General features: G+C 34.3%; 1 protein-coding gene across 6 annotated transcripts in view; it reads left to right on the top strand.

Annotated features, from left to right (window-relative positions):
* The window catches only part of VPS13B (vacuolar protein sorting 13 homolog B), a 417159-nt gene that overhangs the window by 199272 nt on the left and 198327 nt on the right, over positions 1-19560 (top strand). For all 6 annotated transcript variants that reach the window (XM_042834797.1, XM_042834830.1, XM_042834815.1 and 3 more), the window contains exons 22-23: positions 8100-8227; positions 15424-15658. In XM_042834797.1, coding sequence (XP_042690731.1) covers positions 8100-8227; positions 15424-15658 — 363 coding nt within the window. The remainder of the gene's footprint in view (positions 1-8099; positions 8228-15423; positions 15659-19560) is intronic.

The following is a 19560-nucleotide window of genomic DNA, read 5'->3' as shown; positions in this document are numbered from 1 at the left end:
TTGAAAAGTTCAGTTACCAGAATTGTTCTTTGACTCGAAGAAGCAGGGACTTGCATGTGTTTTGGAGTTACGTAAGCATTCTAATAACATATAAGGTGCTTTCATTTATTATATTGAAGTTTGCTCTTTAACTCATCTAAATAAGTGTCAAAGACTCTATTAGAGGTAGGACTGACAAAGTGAAGTTTATAAAAAGAGGTTATGGAAAATTAGAGTTGATAAAATCAAGTTACCCATATATTTTCCTTTGAGTTTTTTTACATACTTTTTCTACTACTACCTCCGTAGGAATCAGCCGGTAAGAGTATTGACTTTTTCTCATTTCTTGGATAACGGGAAATAGTGTGCGGTTGGAAATAAGGTGGACATTACCTTTTATTAGCTTTTAGAACATGCCATGCATGACATAGTTGCTTGTTTGAAGACAAGCCGGTGTTTTCAAATGTGTATCTGTTTGTTACACTCTGGAGATAAAATGCCAGGTGTAAAGCACCTGAAGTTTTTGAGATTAACCTGCAAAAAAGGGGAGTTCAAAAATAAAATGAATGCCAAAGAGCAAAAGTATTGTCTACTGAAGAAATAATTTACAGGGATGCTCTGTCCCCTTCAAAAGAACATTCAAATTTCCCCTAGTTAAAGGAAGAAGAGCCATATCGTACTGCAGCACATGCAGACTTGTTCCTCCGTATTCCCTCATGGCATTTCAGGTGATGTTAGAAGCTTTCCAGTCTCTTTGTCGCAGTTGGAATTGGACTGGAAGATTTGGGGGACAATAAAACTAGCACACCTGTTGCATTGTTTCTCTCGTTACGAAGCTCTCAGTGTAAATAATTAGAAAAGGTAGAATGAATAAAGGTGAGATCTCTTTCTGAGAGAAATTTCAGTAGATCATTTCTTTACAGATGCATGATATGCTGAAATATGGTGATTGAATTACTTACTAAGCTGAAAATAGAGTTCTGATTTTTTTTTTAATGGATCCCTTTTATTGATCCCTTCTATTTTTAACTTGATTTCCTTTCTTTTAATTTTTAGCTACTTTCTGTGTTTCCTTTGTCTTTTTGAAAAGAAGCATAAAAAGCACGCTGATTACATGTCTAGATACCTATGCTTTAATAGCTTTTTAGGTAAGAGGGACAACAATCCTTGTAAGCCCCATATGTCTTAATAATCAAAGCTGTAGCTACAGATGCTTTAAGGAATCAGAAACCTGAGAACGTGGATGCAAGCACATGTATGTAGTCTTCAGAGATTGAAAGAGGTTATATCTTAAGATCATGCTATTCAGGTGATGAGTTGGAATTTATGCTTTTCATGTCTAGCATAATCTTAGCAGTGACTCCCTCGAGAATATTTAGAAACCAACCCTATGTATTAAATGAAAGCAGTTTGTAATCACAGCTGTAAAATGATTTAAAACATTGATCTTGAGTTCAGTTTATTAGCTAATGGTTGCTGAGACATTGCCAAAAGTGAAGCATGGGAAAAGAGCAAAACTTCTATTTATATGGTATGTCTGTGAAAATCCAAGTTTTCTGTTCTTAAGTCTCAAATGGAAGTTATTTATAAATCTCCTTAACCACAGAGGCCTCAAAAACAGAGTAAGATAGCAGAATACATGGTTTACATTTTGTATGATGTGGCCACAAACAAGCAAGATAATAAAGAAAGAATATTAATTAAAAAAAAAAAAAAGAAAAAAAGAAAAAAAAAAAAGGATTTGCCTGATTTTCTTCATCTACCACTTCTCCCATTTTCAGCAATTCAGGGGTTCTCTGTTAGTTCAGTGAAAAGTGATTTAGTGATTTCCAGACTTGCAGTGTAGCCCTAATGAGTGGGTAGTGGCACAACGTTTAATATGTGTGTTTAAATTCATAGTATGTGTGCAGTGTGCCTGTGCAGGCAGGTAATATGGGTTGCTGAGTAGATGTGGCAGTGCCTGTGGGACGCTGCTCAGCTGGGGGCATGTTGATGCCCACACTGGATATTGCCCAAACATGAGCCACACAGCCACAAAGTGAAGTAGGTTGTTTGGGACATTTTGCAAGATGGATATGATATATAAGTATTATAACTAGAATGCTGTACTAGATTCCTGCTAAATTGAGTTGGAATGCAAAAAAAACTTTGGCAAATGTCAGAGAAATCTAGTTGCTGAAAAATCAATGGATTATATGAAGCATTTGAATTAGTACATTGCTATTTCTGCTCAATGAACTGAATGATTATCGTTTATTCATGCTTGCCTTGGAATGTATTACTGATGATTTATTTGGGAAGATGAATGAAATTAAACAGATGCTAAGTAGGCTAAATGTAGGAATTTAAATCTGACACACATCTACCTAAGGTGCCTGAAAGTACAAAACCTGTTATATTTTTATAACTGGATTGTAGTTCTTGGAAAGATTACTTAAATAGAAGGTCTCTGGGCTCAGATAACTTAGAGTAACTTCTAAATGGCAAGACAGTCATATACCCATACCAAGAAATATTATGGTTTTTCTTAGGTAGTAAAATGTTTTACTTCAGTTGTGTGATGGCATGATATTTTCAGTTCCATGTGTGGAGTTTGAGAACATTAGGAACACAAATCCAATGTAGTACATCAAATATGTTTTCTGTACGGAAAAATTAAAAGATGTGGCTTTTTGTTTTATATTACTTAAAAAACTAAGGAACAGTCAGTGTATTTTTAAAAGGTAAGGTAGACAAGCAAGCAGAATTCTTCCTGTGTTTACCAGGAAAGTTCTTGCAAACCTGAAGGCTGACATTCTTATTTATTTGGAATTGAAAGCAATGTTAAAACAAATTCAGGCATGGCTTTAGTTTTGAAATCACATACAGCAAGTTTTAATTGTGACTAGTATAGCAGGTCAGTATTGCCTGTGAAAAACTATTATTGATTTGTATTAATGTGTTAGTCCTTCTTTATTTATTTTCCCAGTAGTAAGTAGATTTTTTTCCCTAAAAATCATGCAGTAATTGGATTTGATGGGAGAAAAAGCTAACCATACCCATTCTGTAGCTTACTCTCACTTCCACACAGAAAGCTTTTTTGCTTGCATAACCACATCCACATCACATTCCATTTGAGTTACTGGCATACATTTGCTCTACAAAAAGACATTTGCTAAGAAGTCCTAAGATTCCATAGTTTAATGTTTTTGACACACCACCACAAAATTTAAGTTGTGAATTCTTGTAAAACACTTTGATGTGTACTGGTAGTTCAGAAAATACTGATACGCACTTCTATCACCTAATGAGTATGCTACTTAGATGAACTCTTCATTTTTAAATTGGATTGTAGGAAATATTAATGCACAAAGTAAGAAAACATTCTCAGCAAGTTAATCTTCTGTTTCTGCAATTTCTTTTATGTATATGTATACATACTTATATAAACACTTAGTATTAAATTGCGGAGCAAAATTACTGCATGGAAATGAATTGTACTGAGAACAAAATTTGTTCCTTTGGCATAATAATATATAAAAGCGTGATTCATTTGTAACACTTTCATGTATCTCTGTATATAGGCATGTATGTTGTTCTACAAATACAAAAATATATAAACGTAGGAAGAAAACTGAAATGGCAACCAAAAGTCAAACAGGCTTTTATATAAGAGTTTTAGTGATTTTTGCTTTAGCTCGTATTATACATGGAAGCTGAAAACTGCTGGTTAACAGAAAAGGGAAAAAAAAAAAGGAATTTTAAGTAGGTGGTGGGTGTGCTGTGTTTTTTCTATAGCATATGAAGAAACTAGTTAATCTTCTGAAACAAAAAATTAAAAAAAAATAAAAATCTCTAGTCCATTTAGATTTTCATCTTTTTTTCCAGAGTTCTTTGAAGTTTGAATTTTCTCCTCCACTGCTTTTCAATCTCATTTCTAATCCCTCAGACTCCTTGATCAGTTCCTTAATGGCTTGCATTAGTAGCAAGCACTTTTTTTTTCTATTTCTGATAAAAAAAAACTGTATCTAATGCATGAAAATACATATATTTATTAAGAAACCCCAATGAGTACTTTGACACTACAGAGACAATTTGTAATTTTATTAGACAAATCTTTCCAGAAAGAGCTTTCCCTCGACTTCATTTACTGTTCGTGTGTTTTGCTGCTGCCATGGCCTCTTAGTATCTATGGTTAACTTGCAGTAGCGTTTTTCTCAGCTTAGCTCATTTCTAGCGTGTGAGAAGTATAAGACAGATGATGTGAGGTGGGAAGGAAAGCTTGCCTAGCATGCTGAGGTCATATGATGTACATCTTGAGTAAAGTCATGCACTGGGGAGAGACTATCCTGCTGATGACTGTGGCGTGGGTATCTGTGTATGAAACTTGACGTTCATTTCTAAGCTTTTTGAGAATGCTGACAGTATGGGTTTGCCTGCAGCAAGATGGCCTTTTCTAACCAGAAAGGAGCTGCTCTCCCTTGTATATTTATAAACTACCCGGGCACACACTGGGCCAGGAGAAAGGAGTCTTGTGTCGGAAGAATGAGACATGATAGAACTGCACCACCTACAAAATAGGAATAAGATATTGGCATTGTAATTTACCTGCTTTGAGGTCAATTACCAGTTGTAATGAAGGCAGAACCAAAAGCATGAGGCCGCTGATGAGTACAGATGACTGGTGGTCCTCAGCCCAGTAGTAGAAAACCTCTTATCTTTGGTCTTTGCTTTTATTTATTAGAGGAAATGTCCATTTGCCCCCAAATCATATCACTTCAAAGAGTTTATTTTCTCTTTTGAGTTCTAAAGTCACTAAATATAGCACTAATTTTCCCAAAGTTATTTTTATTTTTAGAACATCTGTTTTGTTGATCAGATTTCTAAAGCAAACAGTTCCTGGTAAGCCAGAAAAAAAAGGAGAGACCTATGTCTTTATAAAAAAAAAACAAGCACAATCTATATCTAGAACTTATGCCTGTAAGTCTTGCATAGTGTCATCTACAAAGAGAAGACACAATTAATTTGGAAAGACTGCAACTCTAACAATAAATGGTGAAATGAGTTGCGGAAATTATTGCTCTTGATAGCTCAATCCTGGTTGAAGCTGATCAGTCCTTTTCAAAGTCTGTTCAGTACAGACATTACGGTGTGTCCTCTGAATTTGGGGAGCATGGCAGCCCCTGAGTGACTGCTTTGAAAAAGATGCGGTGTATGTTTGTACTAAAATAGCACTTAGGCGTTATGGGACTTGAGAACAAAGCAGGAATCAATACATTGGTTTTCTTTAAAATTCAGCTTTGTACAACCCAAGGCAACCCCCCTCTCCTTTTTCCTTTCTCAACAGTTTTGTAAATGTTTCAGACAAATCCTATTTTCTATCCAGCTATTGCTGACTGGCTCCTGGCTTCAGCACAGGACTGATTACTGTGCCAGGAAATGTTCCTGGATTTTTCAGTTCAGTAGTAGCTGAGTAGCATAATTATTTTAGTAGATTAACCTTCATACTGAGACAGATGGAGCTGATCCAGTCTAAGTATCTACTATAGAGGAGTAGCCAAACACACTGAATAGCCATACCAGACTACAGACTCTTAGCAACTGTCATCTCCTGATACAATTTCTCATCAGGCAAGGCTGACATTGTTCTGCCTCAGTATCCCTCTAGACAAAGCTGTTGTTCTTATCACTACAGGGTTAAAAAAAAAAAAAAAAGACAAGAAAAAAGGGAAACAACAAAAAAAGGGAACAGATTACTTCTTTCTTCACTTTTTCAGAAGTTACAACAGTTATTTCTGAATTAGTTTGTTTCCACCCTGAAGCGTATCTTATTATCAGACACCTCTTATTACTTCTCTATTTTTCAGGATTTCTGATTGAATGAGACTTTATGTTGTTTGCATTTCAGAGGCTTTCTTTTTTTCCATCTTTTGTTGAGTATGGGGTATTAGAGTGAAGCTGTTGTCTATTGTAGGTACTCCTGGAATTAGAAACAGAACAGCTTTGCAGATTTAAGTTGCGCATACATAGAGAAAAACAAATGAAGTTTCAGCTATCTAATTCTATTTTTAGTTCATAGGCATCGATTTCTGGCATTAGATGATTGGTTCCCTTTGATGAGAGAGATTTAGTGATGTGTTTCCCAGTTAAGAAGACATGACAAACTGGAGCAAAACCTAGTCTTAGATCCCATTCATGAGAAATGCGCTTGTCAAGTGTCATAAGGTGTTAATATTCCTTGCTGACTGTGCTGAAGAATAGTTTTATATTGTATTTGTCTTCTCATCCTAACCTGAGGAATTCCTCCCTCTGATATTTTCAAAGGCTCAGAGTGACTTTACATAATGTCCTCCCCTTTACCCACCCTTGTACTGAGTTCTCTGTTCCACTCTGTTGTTTTAATCTTTCTTCTTACTCGAGCTGTTCCTGATTCTTACCTTGTATTATGTGCAGCATAGGGCCTGCCTACACAAAGAATGTGTTGTGAATTCAGCTCTGCCATACCAAGAATTTTAAAAGGCAGTGCCTGTTCCTCACTAAATGTCTTAATTTTAACATGATATGTTTGTAGTATGGATTGAATGCTCACTACATGGCGACAAAGTCAAAAAAAAGAAAAGATTATTGTTACTCCATGGTGCTTTTCCATATGGAAAATTTACTTCTTGTCTTTCCGGCACAACTGACAGCAAACAATCCTGAAATGTCGTGCTTTCTGCATTCTAATGATCCAGTTTTAACTGTCTATAATTGTAACAGATCCATTTTTGCAGCCAGAAAGGTCTGGCTCAGATTCTCACTCTTTTACCATCTTAGAATCGTTTGAATCCTCCTTGGTTTAATATCATGCTTCTCTTTCCTTTCAGATCATTCAAATATTAATTGTTGAAGGATTGTGCCCAGAATATTAATCAACTCTGATCATTTTTAGCCTTGATTAAAAAAATATCAAAATTATTCTTTAAGTGGCACAAACTTTGCACACTGTTAGCAGAAATTCACCTTTCAGCTATTTCATTTTTAATTCTTTGGATGTTTACTTGCATGTTCAAAACTGAATGAAGACCAGTGACACATATAAAGGGGCACAGAATTTTGCCCACCTGAGTTGTACTGATAGCATAATTCCATTTTGAGAGTTTTTCTGTAGTTGTGCTGCAGATTTCTCCTGTCTGTATAATTTGGATACATAAATAGTCACACTTGTGGAGATTTTAATTTTGCAGTTTTGTCAGCTCAATAAGATGTACACCGATACTGGAAATATTGAGGAGGCTGGCAATAATTTGATGCATATCCCAAAACCTACAAGGAGGAGAACATATCCTGTAAGAGATCACGGGAGGAACTGTGTACTCCTTAAGCATTTTTAATGATTCTGAAATTACTACTTGATCCATTCCCTTTTTGTATTGCTATTTTGCTTATATTCAATTTAATGCTAGTACTATCTAAAATCTTTTTATATTCATGTTACTGAAAGCCTAAAGATTTAAGGAAGCTTACCGCTTTACTAGAAATCATTGAATTTAGCTGAAATATTTCCTGAAATATTTCAGTTACTTCTGTACCTCTTAAATTTGACAAAATTGTTCCATTTTCAGGTTTTTTTTAATGCATACTTGCAGTTTATGCTAAGTGATTTATTTATTTATTTATTTACTTATTTTAATAGAAAACTACTTAGTGGCTGTAATGTAATATGGACTTCATTTCTTACAACTTTGAAAAGCTAAAACCTTTTCCAGATTACCCTGGCAGCAATGTATGTGAAAGCATATATTTGCTGCTATTCCGTCGCCAAATAGGTTATCACACTTTGGAAACTGACTTAATTTGCTTAGGTTATGCTTTCTTCATAATATTTACTTAACAATTTATGTTAAGAAATTAAGAATTTCTCCAAGTGCTTTTGACACATTGCATTTCTCAACAGGCTTAACTGATGCAGTTGTACTGCCAAGTTTGAAACTAGCAATAGAAACTTCTGCTATGCACTGTTATCTCAGAGATGGTGAGATAGTGAGTTTTGTAGTGAAATGAGGTCTCTTCTAGAATTTAAAATAAGTAATCTTTTTCTGTGCTGCCCCTATGTTACGTTATATATTATTGATACAGCTGAATTTTGTTGTTTGCATTAGAATCTCGCCCTCTATCACTTCCTGTGAAAACCATGCTGAACTCATCTGAAGGCTGCAGAAGTCCTGAAGAAAGAATGAAAGAATTTATTGGAATAGTATGGAATGCAGTTAAGCGCCTTACACTTCAGGTAAGATGAAAAGGAAGTGAGAAAAACTATGTCTTTCCAAACTTTATGATATTTTTTATGTATCCTAGTGCTTTTTATGAAGGGTGTTTAAAGGAGCTCTAAGGTTTTATTGTTTTATTTCAGTAGTTTCAAAGTCCTAGAGGCTGAAAAATAAAGTAGAGAGTTTTGGTAAATTAAGCTAAGAATTCTTTCATTTTCAATTATTAGTTTTCAAAATGCTTTTCTATATTTAAGGGGTAGATCGTTTTAAGAGTTACATCAAGGGAAAAATGCTTGGCATACTTCTCTATTATAAAAGTAGTTAGCTACCTTTTTATCGATAGTTAGATTTGATGAATATCAACCTTGCTAAACATAATTGAACAAGAAGTGTATGATGCATAATTTTTGAGTGGTTGTGTGATACGAAACAGTGTTCTGCTGTGATGGGTCGGATGCTTACGCATGTGCCTTTTTATCGAGAACAATCAGATGATCAGTCAGATTAAAATATTTAATCCTACACTGTTTTAGATTGTGATCTGAGATCAGTAAAAGCAGGGATTTCATGTATCCAAATATATGCGTGCTATGCACAAAAAAGGCAATGTTAGAAATCCACTGTTTTGATTACATATCTAAAGCTAGATGATTTAGAAGTGCTATCATTAGGACTCTGTTCTTCCACACATATGTCAAGTGTGTGCTTGGAAATTACACTAATTTAGAATTATTATGAACAGTGCCTTTTGAACAGTATGTTCAATGAGAGTAGTATTTTATGGTCCACCTATGATGTTTCATCCTTTAGAACACCGACATGTAGTAGCAGAACTATTTCCATATTAAAGTAAAATAAAATAAAATTTATTGGCAGAAATGAATGTTTTTTTTCCCTCTTCCCTACCAAGAAAAATATTTATATACAGCCTTCTGCTCCCAGAATGTTCTCTTTTGATGCTTTCACTTGCCGAAGATAATTGAGGATCAAAATATATGAAAGATCGGAAATTTAATATATCCTGAGCAAAACCATCAGGTTTGTGACTTAACTGCATAGTAAAGCTGAGGAGACACTTAAGGAGACAACTTAACTTTGCTTTCAGATAGCTATTTCATCATTGTTTCATGAGTATTTTGTTTGTTTTCCATTCTTTCTTAATGTCATCGTGCTGCAGATGAGAATGACTAGATAAGAAGAGTCGGGGGAGATCGTTTCTAAGTTGTTTGAAGGAAACAGAGTGTTTTTGTAATGTCTGTGTGATACCTAACGCAATGAAACTCATTATGTAAACCATACCTATGGTGTAAGTCACAAAAATAATAATTAGGATGATGGTGAAGAACTGAATCCTTTTGAAACAGCAGAAGATGAATCAGGACAAAGATATTGTATGTTTCTTCTGCTCATATTTTTCATTGCTAGCTTTGTTGCATGAGCCACTAACAAAGTGAATTTGGTTTGAAGAATGGGTCACTTACTCAACAGTTAATAAGTTTATATTACTAAGAAAAAATAAGTTTAGGGTTTTTCTGTGGGGATGAAAAGTGGTGGATGAAAAGTGCTAGGCATGTGTTTTCTCAAAGAGTAATTTGTAAATGTATCTTTACTATTACATAACACGAGTGATCTAGAGCTACTGGTGGTATAATTTTTTTTCTTTTCTTTTTGTTTCCTATTAGGTACAAATTTTCTATATTATTGATTATTTATTATTTATTTAGTTTAGGTACTATACTTCTAGATTTATTTAGCTTATACAGGTGAGTTTTATTTTGCTGTGGGTTTTTTGGCATGGTATTTGGATGCTTTCAATTTTCAGCATTATGTGTATGTAGCCATATTTTTAATTTTTATCAGTGATGAAATTCCTGTGAAATCACACAGTGGTTTACACACTTTTGATATGTTTCATCCCAGTGCTTCAGCCATACTTGGTAAAGCAGATGCCAGTCTCTTGGCAGAGGACAGTGTGTGTTACCGGAAGAAGTAGCTGCAAACTCCAAGGCATTGTGCAGTCGCCAAGAATGTTTCCAAACAGATGTGTGGTAGCCTTTCTTAGTGAAATGCCATTGATTGGTACATTGCTTACTGTCCTTCTTGTTATTGCTTAGCAGTCTGTCTAGCCATTTTCTTTGGATATGTTTTTCAAGACAAAAAAACATATGCACAGTTCTTTCTTTCAATATTAACCACAGTGGGAAAGCTGAATCTGTGAAAAGCGATGTGTGGATAACAAGATCAGGGTTGACCGTTTCTCAGTTTAAGTATAGTATAATACATTTATACCTTTAATAAAATACGTGTTTAGATTTTTTGTGGATAGGAAAAAGCCAAATTTCTGTAATATTTTTTTTTTAGTTTAAATACTTGAGCACCTTTTTCTGAAGCTATTTTCATGTTCCTGGATCTTCTATTAACATGTTTGTAGAACAGCGAAGTCTACAGTTGTCATCAGATAAAGCAGAACTTCATAACTTAAAATCATCAAAGGATTATTCTTTTAGTGGAAGTTTGAGCAAGTAAAAGTGCTTGGAACCGTAATAACTGGAAAGTTTATTTTGGATCCAAAGCTGGTGCTTGCTTAGCCCTAACTCTGGCTTGCTAATGATAGAATATTGCATGACGATTTTGTGCATTGGAATTGTGGTAAGCTATTAGTATTTGAGTGAAAAGACTTTCGTACTTTACTGTAGAAAGTTGCTTTTATTATTTAGTTGTTGTAGGATTTTATATGCAGCCTTGAAGTCTTCTTGGCAGTTACACCATGTAAGAGATTAATACTCACTTTTCACGTGTTCTTCAAACTAATAGTTGCTAGAATTGTGAAGCCGTATAAACACAATTATTTTTAATTGGTCGCAAATACTGGATTCCAGTGAGAAAAATGAAGGATCTGTATTAAAAGCAAATGAATTAATGACTAATCTTGTAATGAATGCCAGCTAAGTAAGAGTGTAATTATTGCGTATAAAACGTAGCCAGCTATTCCACATGCCTTTAAATATCCCTGAAATTATTTGAAAAAATGAGTCTGTTTCCTGAAATTATTGAAAATAATATTTTCTTTGAGGCACATAACTTATACAAATTTCAGTCAAAGTGAAACATTGACTGTAATAACTCTAAGGATGAGATTTAGTAGAGTTCCTTGAACAGCATTCTTTTTATTCTTGGGTCCGGTAGAGACTTTGTGACTTATAACAATGGCAGCTATGACCAGTTTTATTCATATTCAGCAGTTAGGAGATGAGGTGATTTCTTAACATGGTTACTTACAAAGAACTGTCAAAAAAATAAAATTCTTCATTACTAAATAAAGGCTTATTTAAATGAACCTTGCTTAGGGAAAAAGCAGGAATACTTCATAGTGCTAAGACGGTGTTTCAAGAGGTCTAAGAAAATGTAGTGGATCCTTGTTATATTCATTTCTGTGTACAGGCAGCCTGCTCATTCAGTTCTCGCAGTTATGTGCTCAACTTTATTTTTGCATCTTTTGTTTTTTTGTTGTACTTGAAAACATGAAATTCTGGCCTTTTTAAATTCTAGTGGACAGTGCTATCTGATTCAGCTGCAAATGGTCAAGTTGGGTTGGACAAATTTGTATGCTGGGGGCTAAGCATAACACCTACCTGAGATTTGTAACAGTAGATCTTCACAGTTTTGGAAGTAATTATGAAGATCCCTGAAAAAGACATCAGCCTTTCTGACGAGAGAATATGATGGATGATGATTAGTGTGGAGAGGGGCCATTTTCGAGGAGACAGCTTTATGAGTGTCACCTAGTAGGTCATCTTCAACACCTCTAATTGGTTTAAATGGCTATAAAACATGGGTTGGGGAAATTAATCTCATTGTGTCACCATCGTGAAAGACTGCAGAGGTTCTTGCGTAAGCTTTCCCTCTTTGTTGTGCTTTTGCATAACTGTGGACTGTCACTTGTTCGGGTTGCTCTCTTCCATCTACTTCACAGTTATGAAAGCCTAATTCTTTTGCAGGGTATGTATTTCATAGTTCTCCCTATAGAGCAATGCTTTCTTCTTTTAAAATATGAACTAAAATAGTCAATTTATTCCAGTAACTAAATACTTTCCTTTTTATATAACCGAGATCTTTAAGTCATTATGCTTTTTGAGGTTTATGTATTAGTAAAAGCTTAGAGCAATATGCTTTGGTTAACATTTTGAAAGTAGAAGAGAAACTACTGCCTGCTTCATAGGTTTATCATTAGCGTACGTTACTTAGCGTGTGTAGGCCTTGACATAATAGAAATGAAAATAGAGGGTGATACTGTTTCAAGAATTTGTAATAATTCCTTCTCTTTAACACATGAATGTGTTCAGTATTGGCAAAAGAACACGTTGCTACCAAAACTGAAATAAGATCCTTGAAACAGAAAGGATGTTGCCATGGAAAAATGAAGTAACACTCAGCACAGCTGCGAAGCGTTAATGAATAGGATATTTTTTTAAAAGATCATTTGTGTTTGGTGTGGCTTGGAGGGTCCCAACCAGATGGTTTCCATGAACAGGATCTGACCCCCAGCTTCAGGACTTCTTACTGGCAGATTACTTCATTTTCTTTCCCTTGGATTGTCAGATCCTTACATTAATGCAAGATTTACTGTTGCAGATTTATATTCCGCTACATAAATCAGTCACATTTTACATTAAATTCACAATTTTAGACACACACTTTAACAGTTATTTAAAAAGTGTAAAAAGATTTATATGATAGCTTAAATATATGCTATTGATGTCGCTTACTTTTAAGATATTTAAACAACGTATATTTTAAAGCACTTTCTGATTGGTGAAGCAAGCTGTAGCACACGTTCTCTCTTTTTGTCCGATGTTTTATTCTACCCTTTCAGGTGCACTCTTCCATTCCTACAGTGGAACTTGTTGTTAATCGGGTGTCCAGACTCTGTCAGGCAAAAAAGAAAAACCACTGATGTTGGTAGTGATGTATAAGCAGAACCTGCCTTTGAGAAGTTCAGCAGGTGCAATTCAAATGCTCAGATTTGCACGTAATAGGCCCTTGAGCGTTCAAGTTGATAATTTCTTATATAGTCACAATAATTGCATGACTTGCCCTAAAATGTGGAATTTTGTTGTATATTCATTGTGCTGGCTTCTGAAATGCTGCAGTAATGTTTTGCAAATTACATTTATTCATATAAAATGAAGCATAAATATGCAAACTGTGTCTGTAAGTAAATCTGTAATATTACAGATTGGCGCTTAATGCTATCATAGGCCATGAATTTTGGTATGGTTTACAACTCCCGTGCAATCATCTGAAAATGAATACCAAAATATCCATCTGTGTATCTGCAAATTTTCCTCGAGCATCTGAAAGGGGTGGAACTATTGTGATTTCACTTCAGTATTCTTGATGTAGTGAAGTACAATAAAACAGAAATGGTCTGAAGAACTTGTCAACCAAGCTGTACTGAACTGCAAATAAGTGTAAAAGCTCTGAGTACTGAGATCTCAAGAGTACTCTGTAAAACATCTCCTGTAGATCCTCTGCCAGTAGTGTGATAAAGTATTGTTTCCCTCCAAGCTGATGGAATTTTTGAATTAATTTAACCACATGGTTTGGTTTAGGCAGGCAGCATTTGATGTTGGTCATCATGAAAAAAAATATATATATATGGGTGATCTATTGTAAACTGTTTTCTCAGTAAGTGGACTGATAAAACAAAAATTATACTGATCATAACTTATTTAGTCATCTATTTATCATTATCCCACAATAGTTTGACCTGCAACTAATTACTAATAGACCAGAAAGTGATCTGATGTGTCACTGTAAAAATCTTTGCAAATTGACACGACTAATTTACCATTAAAAAAAAAAAATCCAAATCTATTACATCTGTAAGAATACACTGTTGCTTTTCATCCGGTATAAATAAAGTATGCTCTGTAACCTTGGATCAATAAACTACTTATCAAAGATGTAATTAACTTCATTTTACAACTCAAACAGTTCTAAAATGAGAAACAAACACAGCCTTCATGTAGCAATGTATTTATTTTTGCAAAATTCTACTTATATTTTTCTGCAGTGAATTCTTGTCAGTTCGTGTAAGCAAAAGGGCACAAATATGCTGAAATGAAGATGAATATCTGTGTTCTCACAAGGCTGGCAAAGTACTTACGGTGCTGAAAATTTCAGTTCTATTACAAATCAGTATTGCAGTCTCAAAGGATTAATAGCCTTAAAGAAAGGCGGTATGGCGTACAAACCTTGGTTATCAGTTTTAAGCTATGATGTCAAATGGGAGAGGTGTTACATAAGTTTACCACAAACAAATGTTCTTTTATCACAATTGCAAATAACATCTTCTATCCAATATTTTGTACGCTACACTTTTCCAAACTATTGTGAAGAAGTGAAGTGAATCGTAGTTTGTGCTTGCTTAACAAAGCATTCAAGCGTGCAGGCTGTTAGGGCTATTTGATATCCAGGTGCAGAATACTGCTTCTACAAGCCAAGACTGTAACACTCTGCAGCTTATACTTCCTCAGAATTAACAAATCGTGATGAGCTCAGTTCTACATTTGTACTCGTTTAGTTGCTGGAAGATCAAAAAGAGATAACAGAATGGTCACAAATTTTTCAGAGTAACAGCATTGTTTGTAAATAAAGAACAGTAAGTTCATATGAAATCAAGTGTGCTACTTCTGATTGCTCTTAGAAGCTGAACTTTATTTGTCTTTTTCTTTATACACCTATTTATTTTAAACTTAGTTTTATGCTAACGTTAATATATTTTCTAGTTTGCCTAAATAAACTTTTTGTACTTACTCCTTATTCTTGACTGCAAATTAGAAACAGAATTACCCACTCTTGCTAACAAAAGATGATGTACTGCCAGAAGAACGGGACTTTCTAGTTCAGTCATGCTTCCTGTCAAAAGAAAGATAGGTAGATTTAGTTTGCATGGCAACACATTTTTGATGAAATTACAGGCCAGGCTGACTCTTTTCTTTCCACTTATTCCATAAACCAATGAGTAATTGTTAGTTTTAACATTATTACAAGTACATAGTATTTTTAAACCTTTTGTGTCATCTTTCCTCTTAATTCTACGTAGAATAAAGAGCATTTAAAATCATCTGTGATAGATGAGTAGGTTGAGATTTTGTACCAAAATGAATGATAATCTATTTCTGAGAAATCTTTCTTGACTTTGTTTTTTCAGCTTGAAGTGCAGTCGTGTTGTGTATTCCTTCCAAATGACAGCCTGCCTTCTCCAAGTACCATTGTATCAGGTGACATTCCTGGGACCGTCCGAAGCTGGTACCATGGGCAGGCCACTATGCCTGGCACACTTGTGGTCTGCTTGCCCCAGATAAAGATTATGAGTGCTGGCCACAAGCATATGGAACCACTGCAGGAGATCCCATTTGTTGTGCTGAGACCCATCCTTGAAGAAGGTAATGCAATAAATTTAAAAAAAAAAAAACAACTTGTTAATTTTATCTTCATTTATTTTCAAAACTTGTAATGTTGTGGTTTTTTAGCAGTATGTTATATATTATCGATGGCTAGGAATACTAATGACAGTCTTCACCTCATGAAGATTAAAAAAAAAAAAAGTGAAATTCATTGGTGAGTTAACAGTCGTTCTGTGATATGCTTTGTGTGTTTGGTGAAGCAAGAAAAATATTAGAAAAGCGATTTTTACCTATGTTGGTTTTGCCATTCAGGTTATTGCATAGTCAGAAGCACTTGGTTTTTCACATGTTGGAGCAGTGCATTGTGAATTCCACGACAGAATGGAGGAAGGTTGGGAAGAATATCTCCTACCACTTTTATTGCGGGAAAAAAAGTGTCTTGAGTCTAATATTCGAACTGAGACAAGAAAAGAAATTCATACTTAAAGTAGTCTATCAGATTGATGAGACTTTATTGGTCATCGTGATAAACTTGTCATGTAGTGAGTTGTGTTTGTATGCACTGTAGCAAGGTTTTTGTGGAGAGTTAAGAAAAAAATTGAGAAGGTTATTTGAATATTTATGGATGGTTGCTCTTGTGCATACTGTGATGATGAGAATAAGTTTGATAATGCTTTTTTGGAAAATTAGTATTTGATAGAGGTTTGCGTTGTGTGCCTATGTGAGGGTTGAATCAACTTCTAATATTGTGCAATTGATTGAGAAATATGTGGGATGAGCTTTAAAGGACTTAGGAAGTGACAAGAAGATGGTTATGTTTAGTGTGATTGTATAAGAAATTGAGTCCTTAGACTGATGTAAAGGCATATGGATTTGCAGTAGTATTCTGAAGGAACACTAATCTGAATCTTGTTCTCCTTATATTCGTATAAAAAAAATGTATATTGGAAATAGGTAAGACAAGTATCCATGACAGTCTTGAGTCTTGGTATTTGGGTATATTTTAATGTCATCCATGATATCTAGCCTTAGAACCAAGTTTTAAAAAGTCATGAATGTATCATTGCACAGTTAATTCATTACTGTATTTATGTAATATATTTTTCTGAAAGAATAGTTGCTCGTGTGTATTTGTTAAAAGATGAAGAGAGGGAGATGCAGCAGTTACATTTTTTGTGACAGCATTTTCTGGTAAAAATTACTGTTTTGTGCATGCATGTTGCAGAAACAGAAATTGTTATAAAGGATATGCTGTAAAAAATTGAGTCAGAAGTGTATGCAAGGTTTACTCCACTTCTGCATCTGAAATTTGTTCGGATTTATAGGTGTTTTCCTCTTCCTTTTGTTCTTCCACTTACACTGGACTTTTCTCCTCCCTTCTATGTTTTATCTGAACTCAGCAACAGAAACAAAACTTCAGCTTTTGTAATTCCAAAATTCATATCAGAAGTGTGCAAAATGCTGCTAGCGGGGAAAAAAAGAGAAAGAGAAGGGTAGTATGTCTTTCTTCCTAATCACTTACTTTCAGTAGAAATGATCTAATTTGCTGATAATAGTGACAGATAAAAGATAAAAATAAATTTAACCAAAGTCTTTTGTTTGTTTCAAGCTGATGATGTAATTTAAAACATTTATGAAAGTAAGAAGTCACTTGAATTTTGTCAAACTCAGATTTAAGGGAAAGATCCTAGTGAGAGAAAAGAATCTCCCTGGTTGGGATAAAGCTTATGGTAAGGAATTTATTTGTGTGTGGCTTTTTGCTCTGGGAATAATGCCAAACAGAAGTTCTCACAATCTTGATATTTTTGATTCTCTAATGGATCTGTTGACTTCTCCTGTGCCAGAACTCCCCCTTAAAGAGACTGTTGCAAAGATTTGAAAAATCTCATAAGCCACTTTCTTTGTTTCTTGCAATGCAGGGCAAAATAATCTTTATGGACTTCCGTTGGGAAAGTCTTTAATTTCTATTCTGCCTTTGAACAGGACTTAAGGGATGTGGTAACATGTTTTAGCAATAACGCTACTTCTCTGAAATGGTATTTATTCAACCTTGCTTTTCCTGAATGATACTTTTGAATCATTCCTCTGTAAAGTAGATATGAAAGACTTGTTTGCAAGGATGCATTGTTAATTGTAAGGAAGCAGTGCGCTCACTCATTCATTCTTCTTTTCACATGAAAAACTAAAAGAAGAGGAAAAGGGAGCATAGTCATGCTGTCGTGGGGATATGACAGCCTACTCACAATGACTTACTGACCTCAAGATGTCAACATATTGTAAAAATAGCTTATCCAAAGTTCCACAATCAGGTCTTTCAATTTGTTTTCAGTCTTCAAGTAATTGTGGTTTGTAAAGATACTTAATAGACGAACATTATAGCAGTGCTTTGATTTGGAAACCTAACTTAGCTCAGTCATACGAAGTAGCATATGATTAGAAATGGATATAGCTATGTAAGGAATGAGATTTTCTGTGGCATTTTTGTTGAGTGTTCAACAAATTTTAATTTACATGAAGTATTACCTTCATAGTTCAAGTCAATGTGATGAGAAAATTTTTGTTCCAATTATTGTCTGTGAGGTAGTATCACTGAAGAAATTAAGATAGTTAGAAAGGAGAAATCGAGTAGTTAGAAACTTAGATTTAAGAGCAAGACTGAAGTATTTAGGAAAGTGATTGAAGTGGGCTGTAACATTCTGTGGATGTTGGTGTGCATCTAACTTCATCTACTTACAGTTCTACGTATTTTGTAGGTCGCCTCTAAGTGGTCTTCTGAATTTTTTTGCTATCATATTTTAAATGTTCTGATAGAAAAGATATTGAATACATGAAGGGAATATAAAGTTAGCTTTGCTGGTGGCACCGAGTTTCAGAGTAATAACGAGTACATTTTTTGCATCTATGAAGTCTTCCTACATGTAGAAATTTTCATTTTAATTATTTTAATTTGGAATATTTTCCTGACTTCTACTCATGATTTTTAAACCAGTTAGTGTTTGTTGTTTTTTTCAGCCTGTTTCATTTTTGATGGTGCTTCATTAAAAAAAAAAACAAACAAAAAACAAACAAAAAAGCCCTATTATTTTATAATCCTTAACTGGCACATGTAAAATGTTCCCTTCAAGATTCAGATTGGTAGAGTCTATTAAATCAGTCTTTGTTTAAAAAAAAAAAAAAAAAAAAAAAAAAAAGTTGAATTTAGGTAAGATACAGTAAAATAAAATATAGAAAAAAGATGTTCAAAATACCTGAAAATTGATCCTGCAATTGCTAGGTGTTGCATTAACATTGTCATATGGATAGCAGCATACTGATGGTTGTTGAAATCCCTGTATTTCAAATATTTAAATATGAGGGCGGTCCCTGAGAGATGGCTTTTGTTTCTGAAATACAAATTATGTAACTTCACAGATGTTTTTAGCATATGTTTAAGCTCAGAAAGTCAGCATCTTTTAGCATAGTATAAAATTAGAACTTCTAATAGCAGTGTGTGAATTAATTTTAATGATGTATATTGGTCATAAATTACCGCACTAAAATAGAAGCATAAAGATTTCAACATGAATAAAAAGGCAAGTAAATGTTAATAGTAGTATGTTGGCTGTTCTGAGAAAACGTGTTTTGCAGTAGATTAAAATAATGCTGTGCTTCAGTGTAAAAACTGGAAAATAATTTCTGCAAATTAAAAGATTAATATGTAATAAAGATATTTGGCCTGTTTTTAACAGTAAACTTTTTGACATTCAAATAATGCTATTTCAGTTGATACTCAATGTCAACATCTTAAACAAACAAACAAGTTGTCTCTTATGGGTAATAACTTTCTAAAATTAGCTTTCACATTTTAGTGGTGTTCTTCAGTATCTGGATAGCAGTGAAGCTCTACTTAAACAACTTGTTAATACTGTCTTCATACGTGTGAGATCTCAAATAGCTGGGCT

Source organism: Centrocercus urophasianus, unplaced genomic scaffold (genome assembly GCF_019232065.1).
Source record: "Centrocercus urophasianus isolate 14NV4802_14NV808 unplaced genomic scaffold, USGS_Curo_1.0 seq_11, whole genome shotgun sequence".
In the NCBI taxonomy this organism is placed as follows: Eukaryota; Metazoa; Chordata; class Aves; order Galliformes; family Phasianidae; genus Centrocercus; species Centrocercus urophasianus.
The sequence above is the reverse complement of the archived record's forward strand: the minus strand, read 5'-3'. Positions and strand labels throughout refer to the sequence as shown.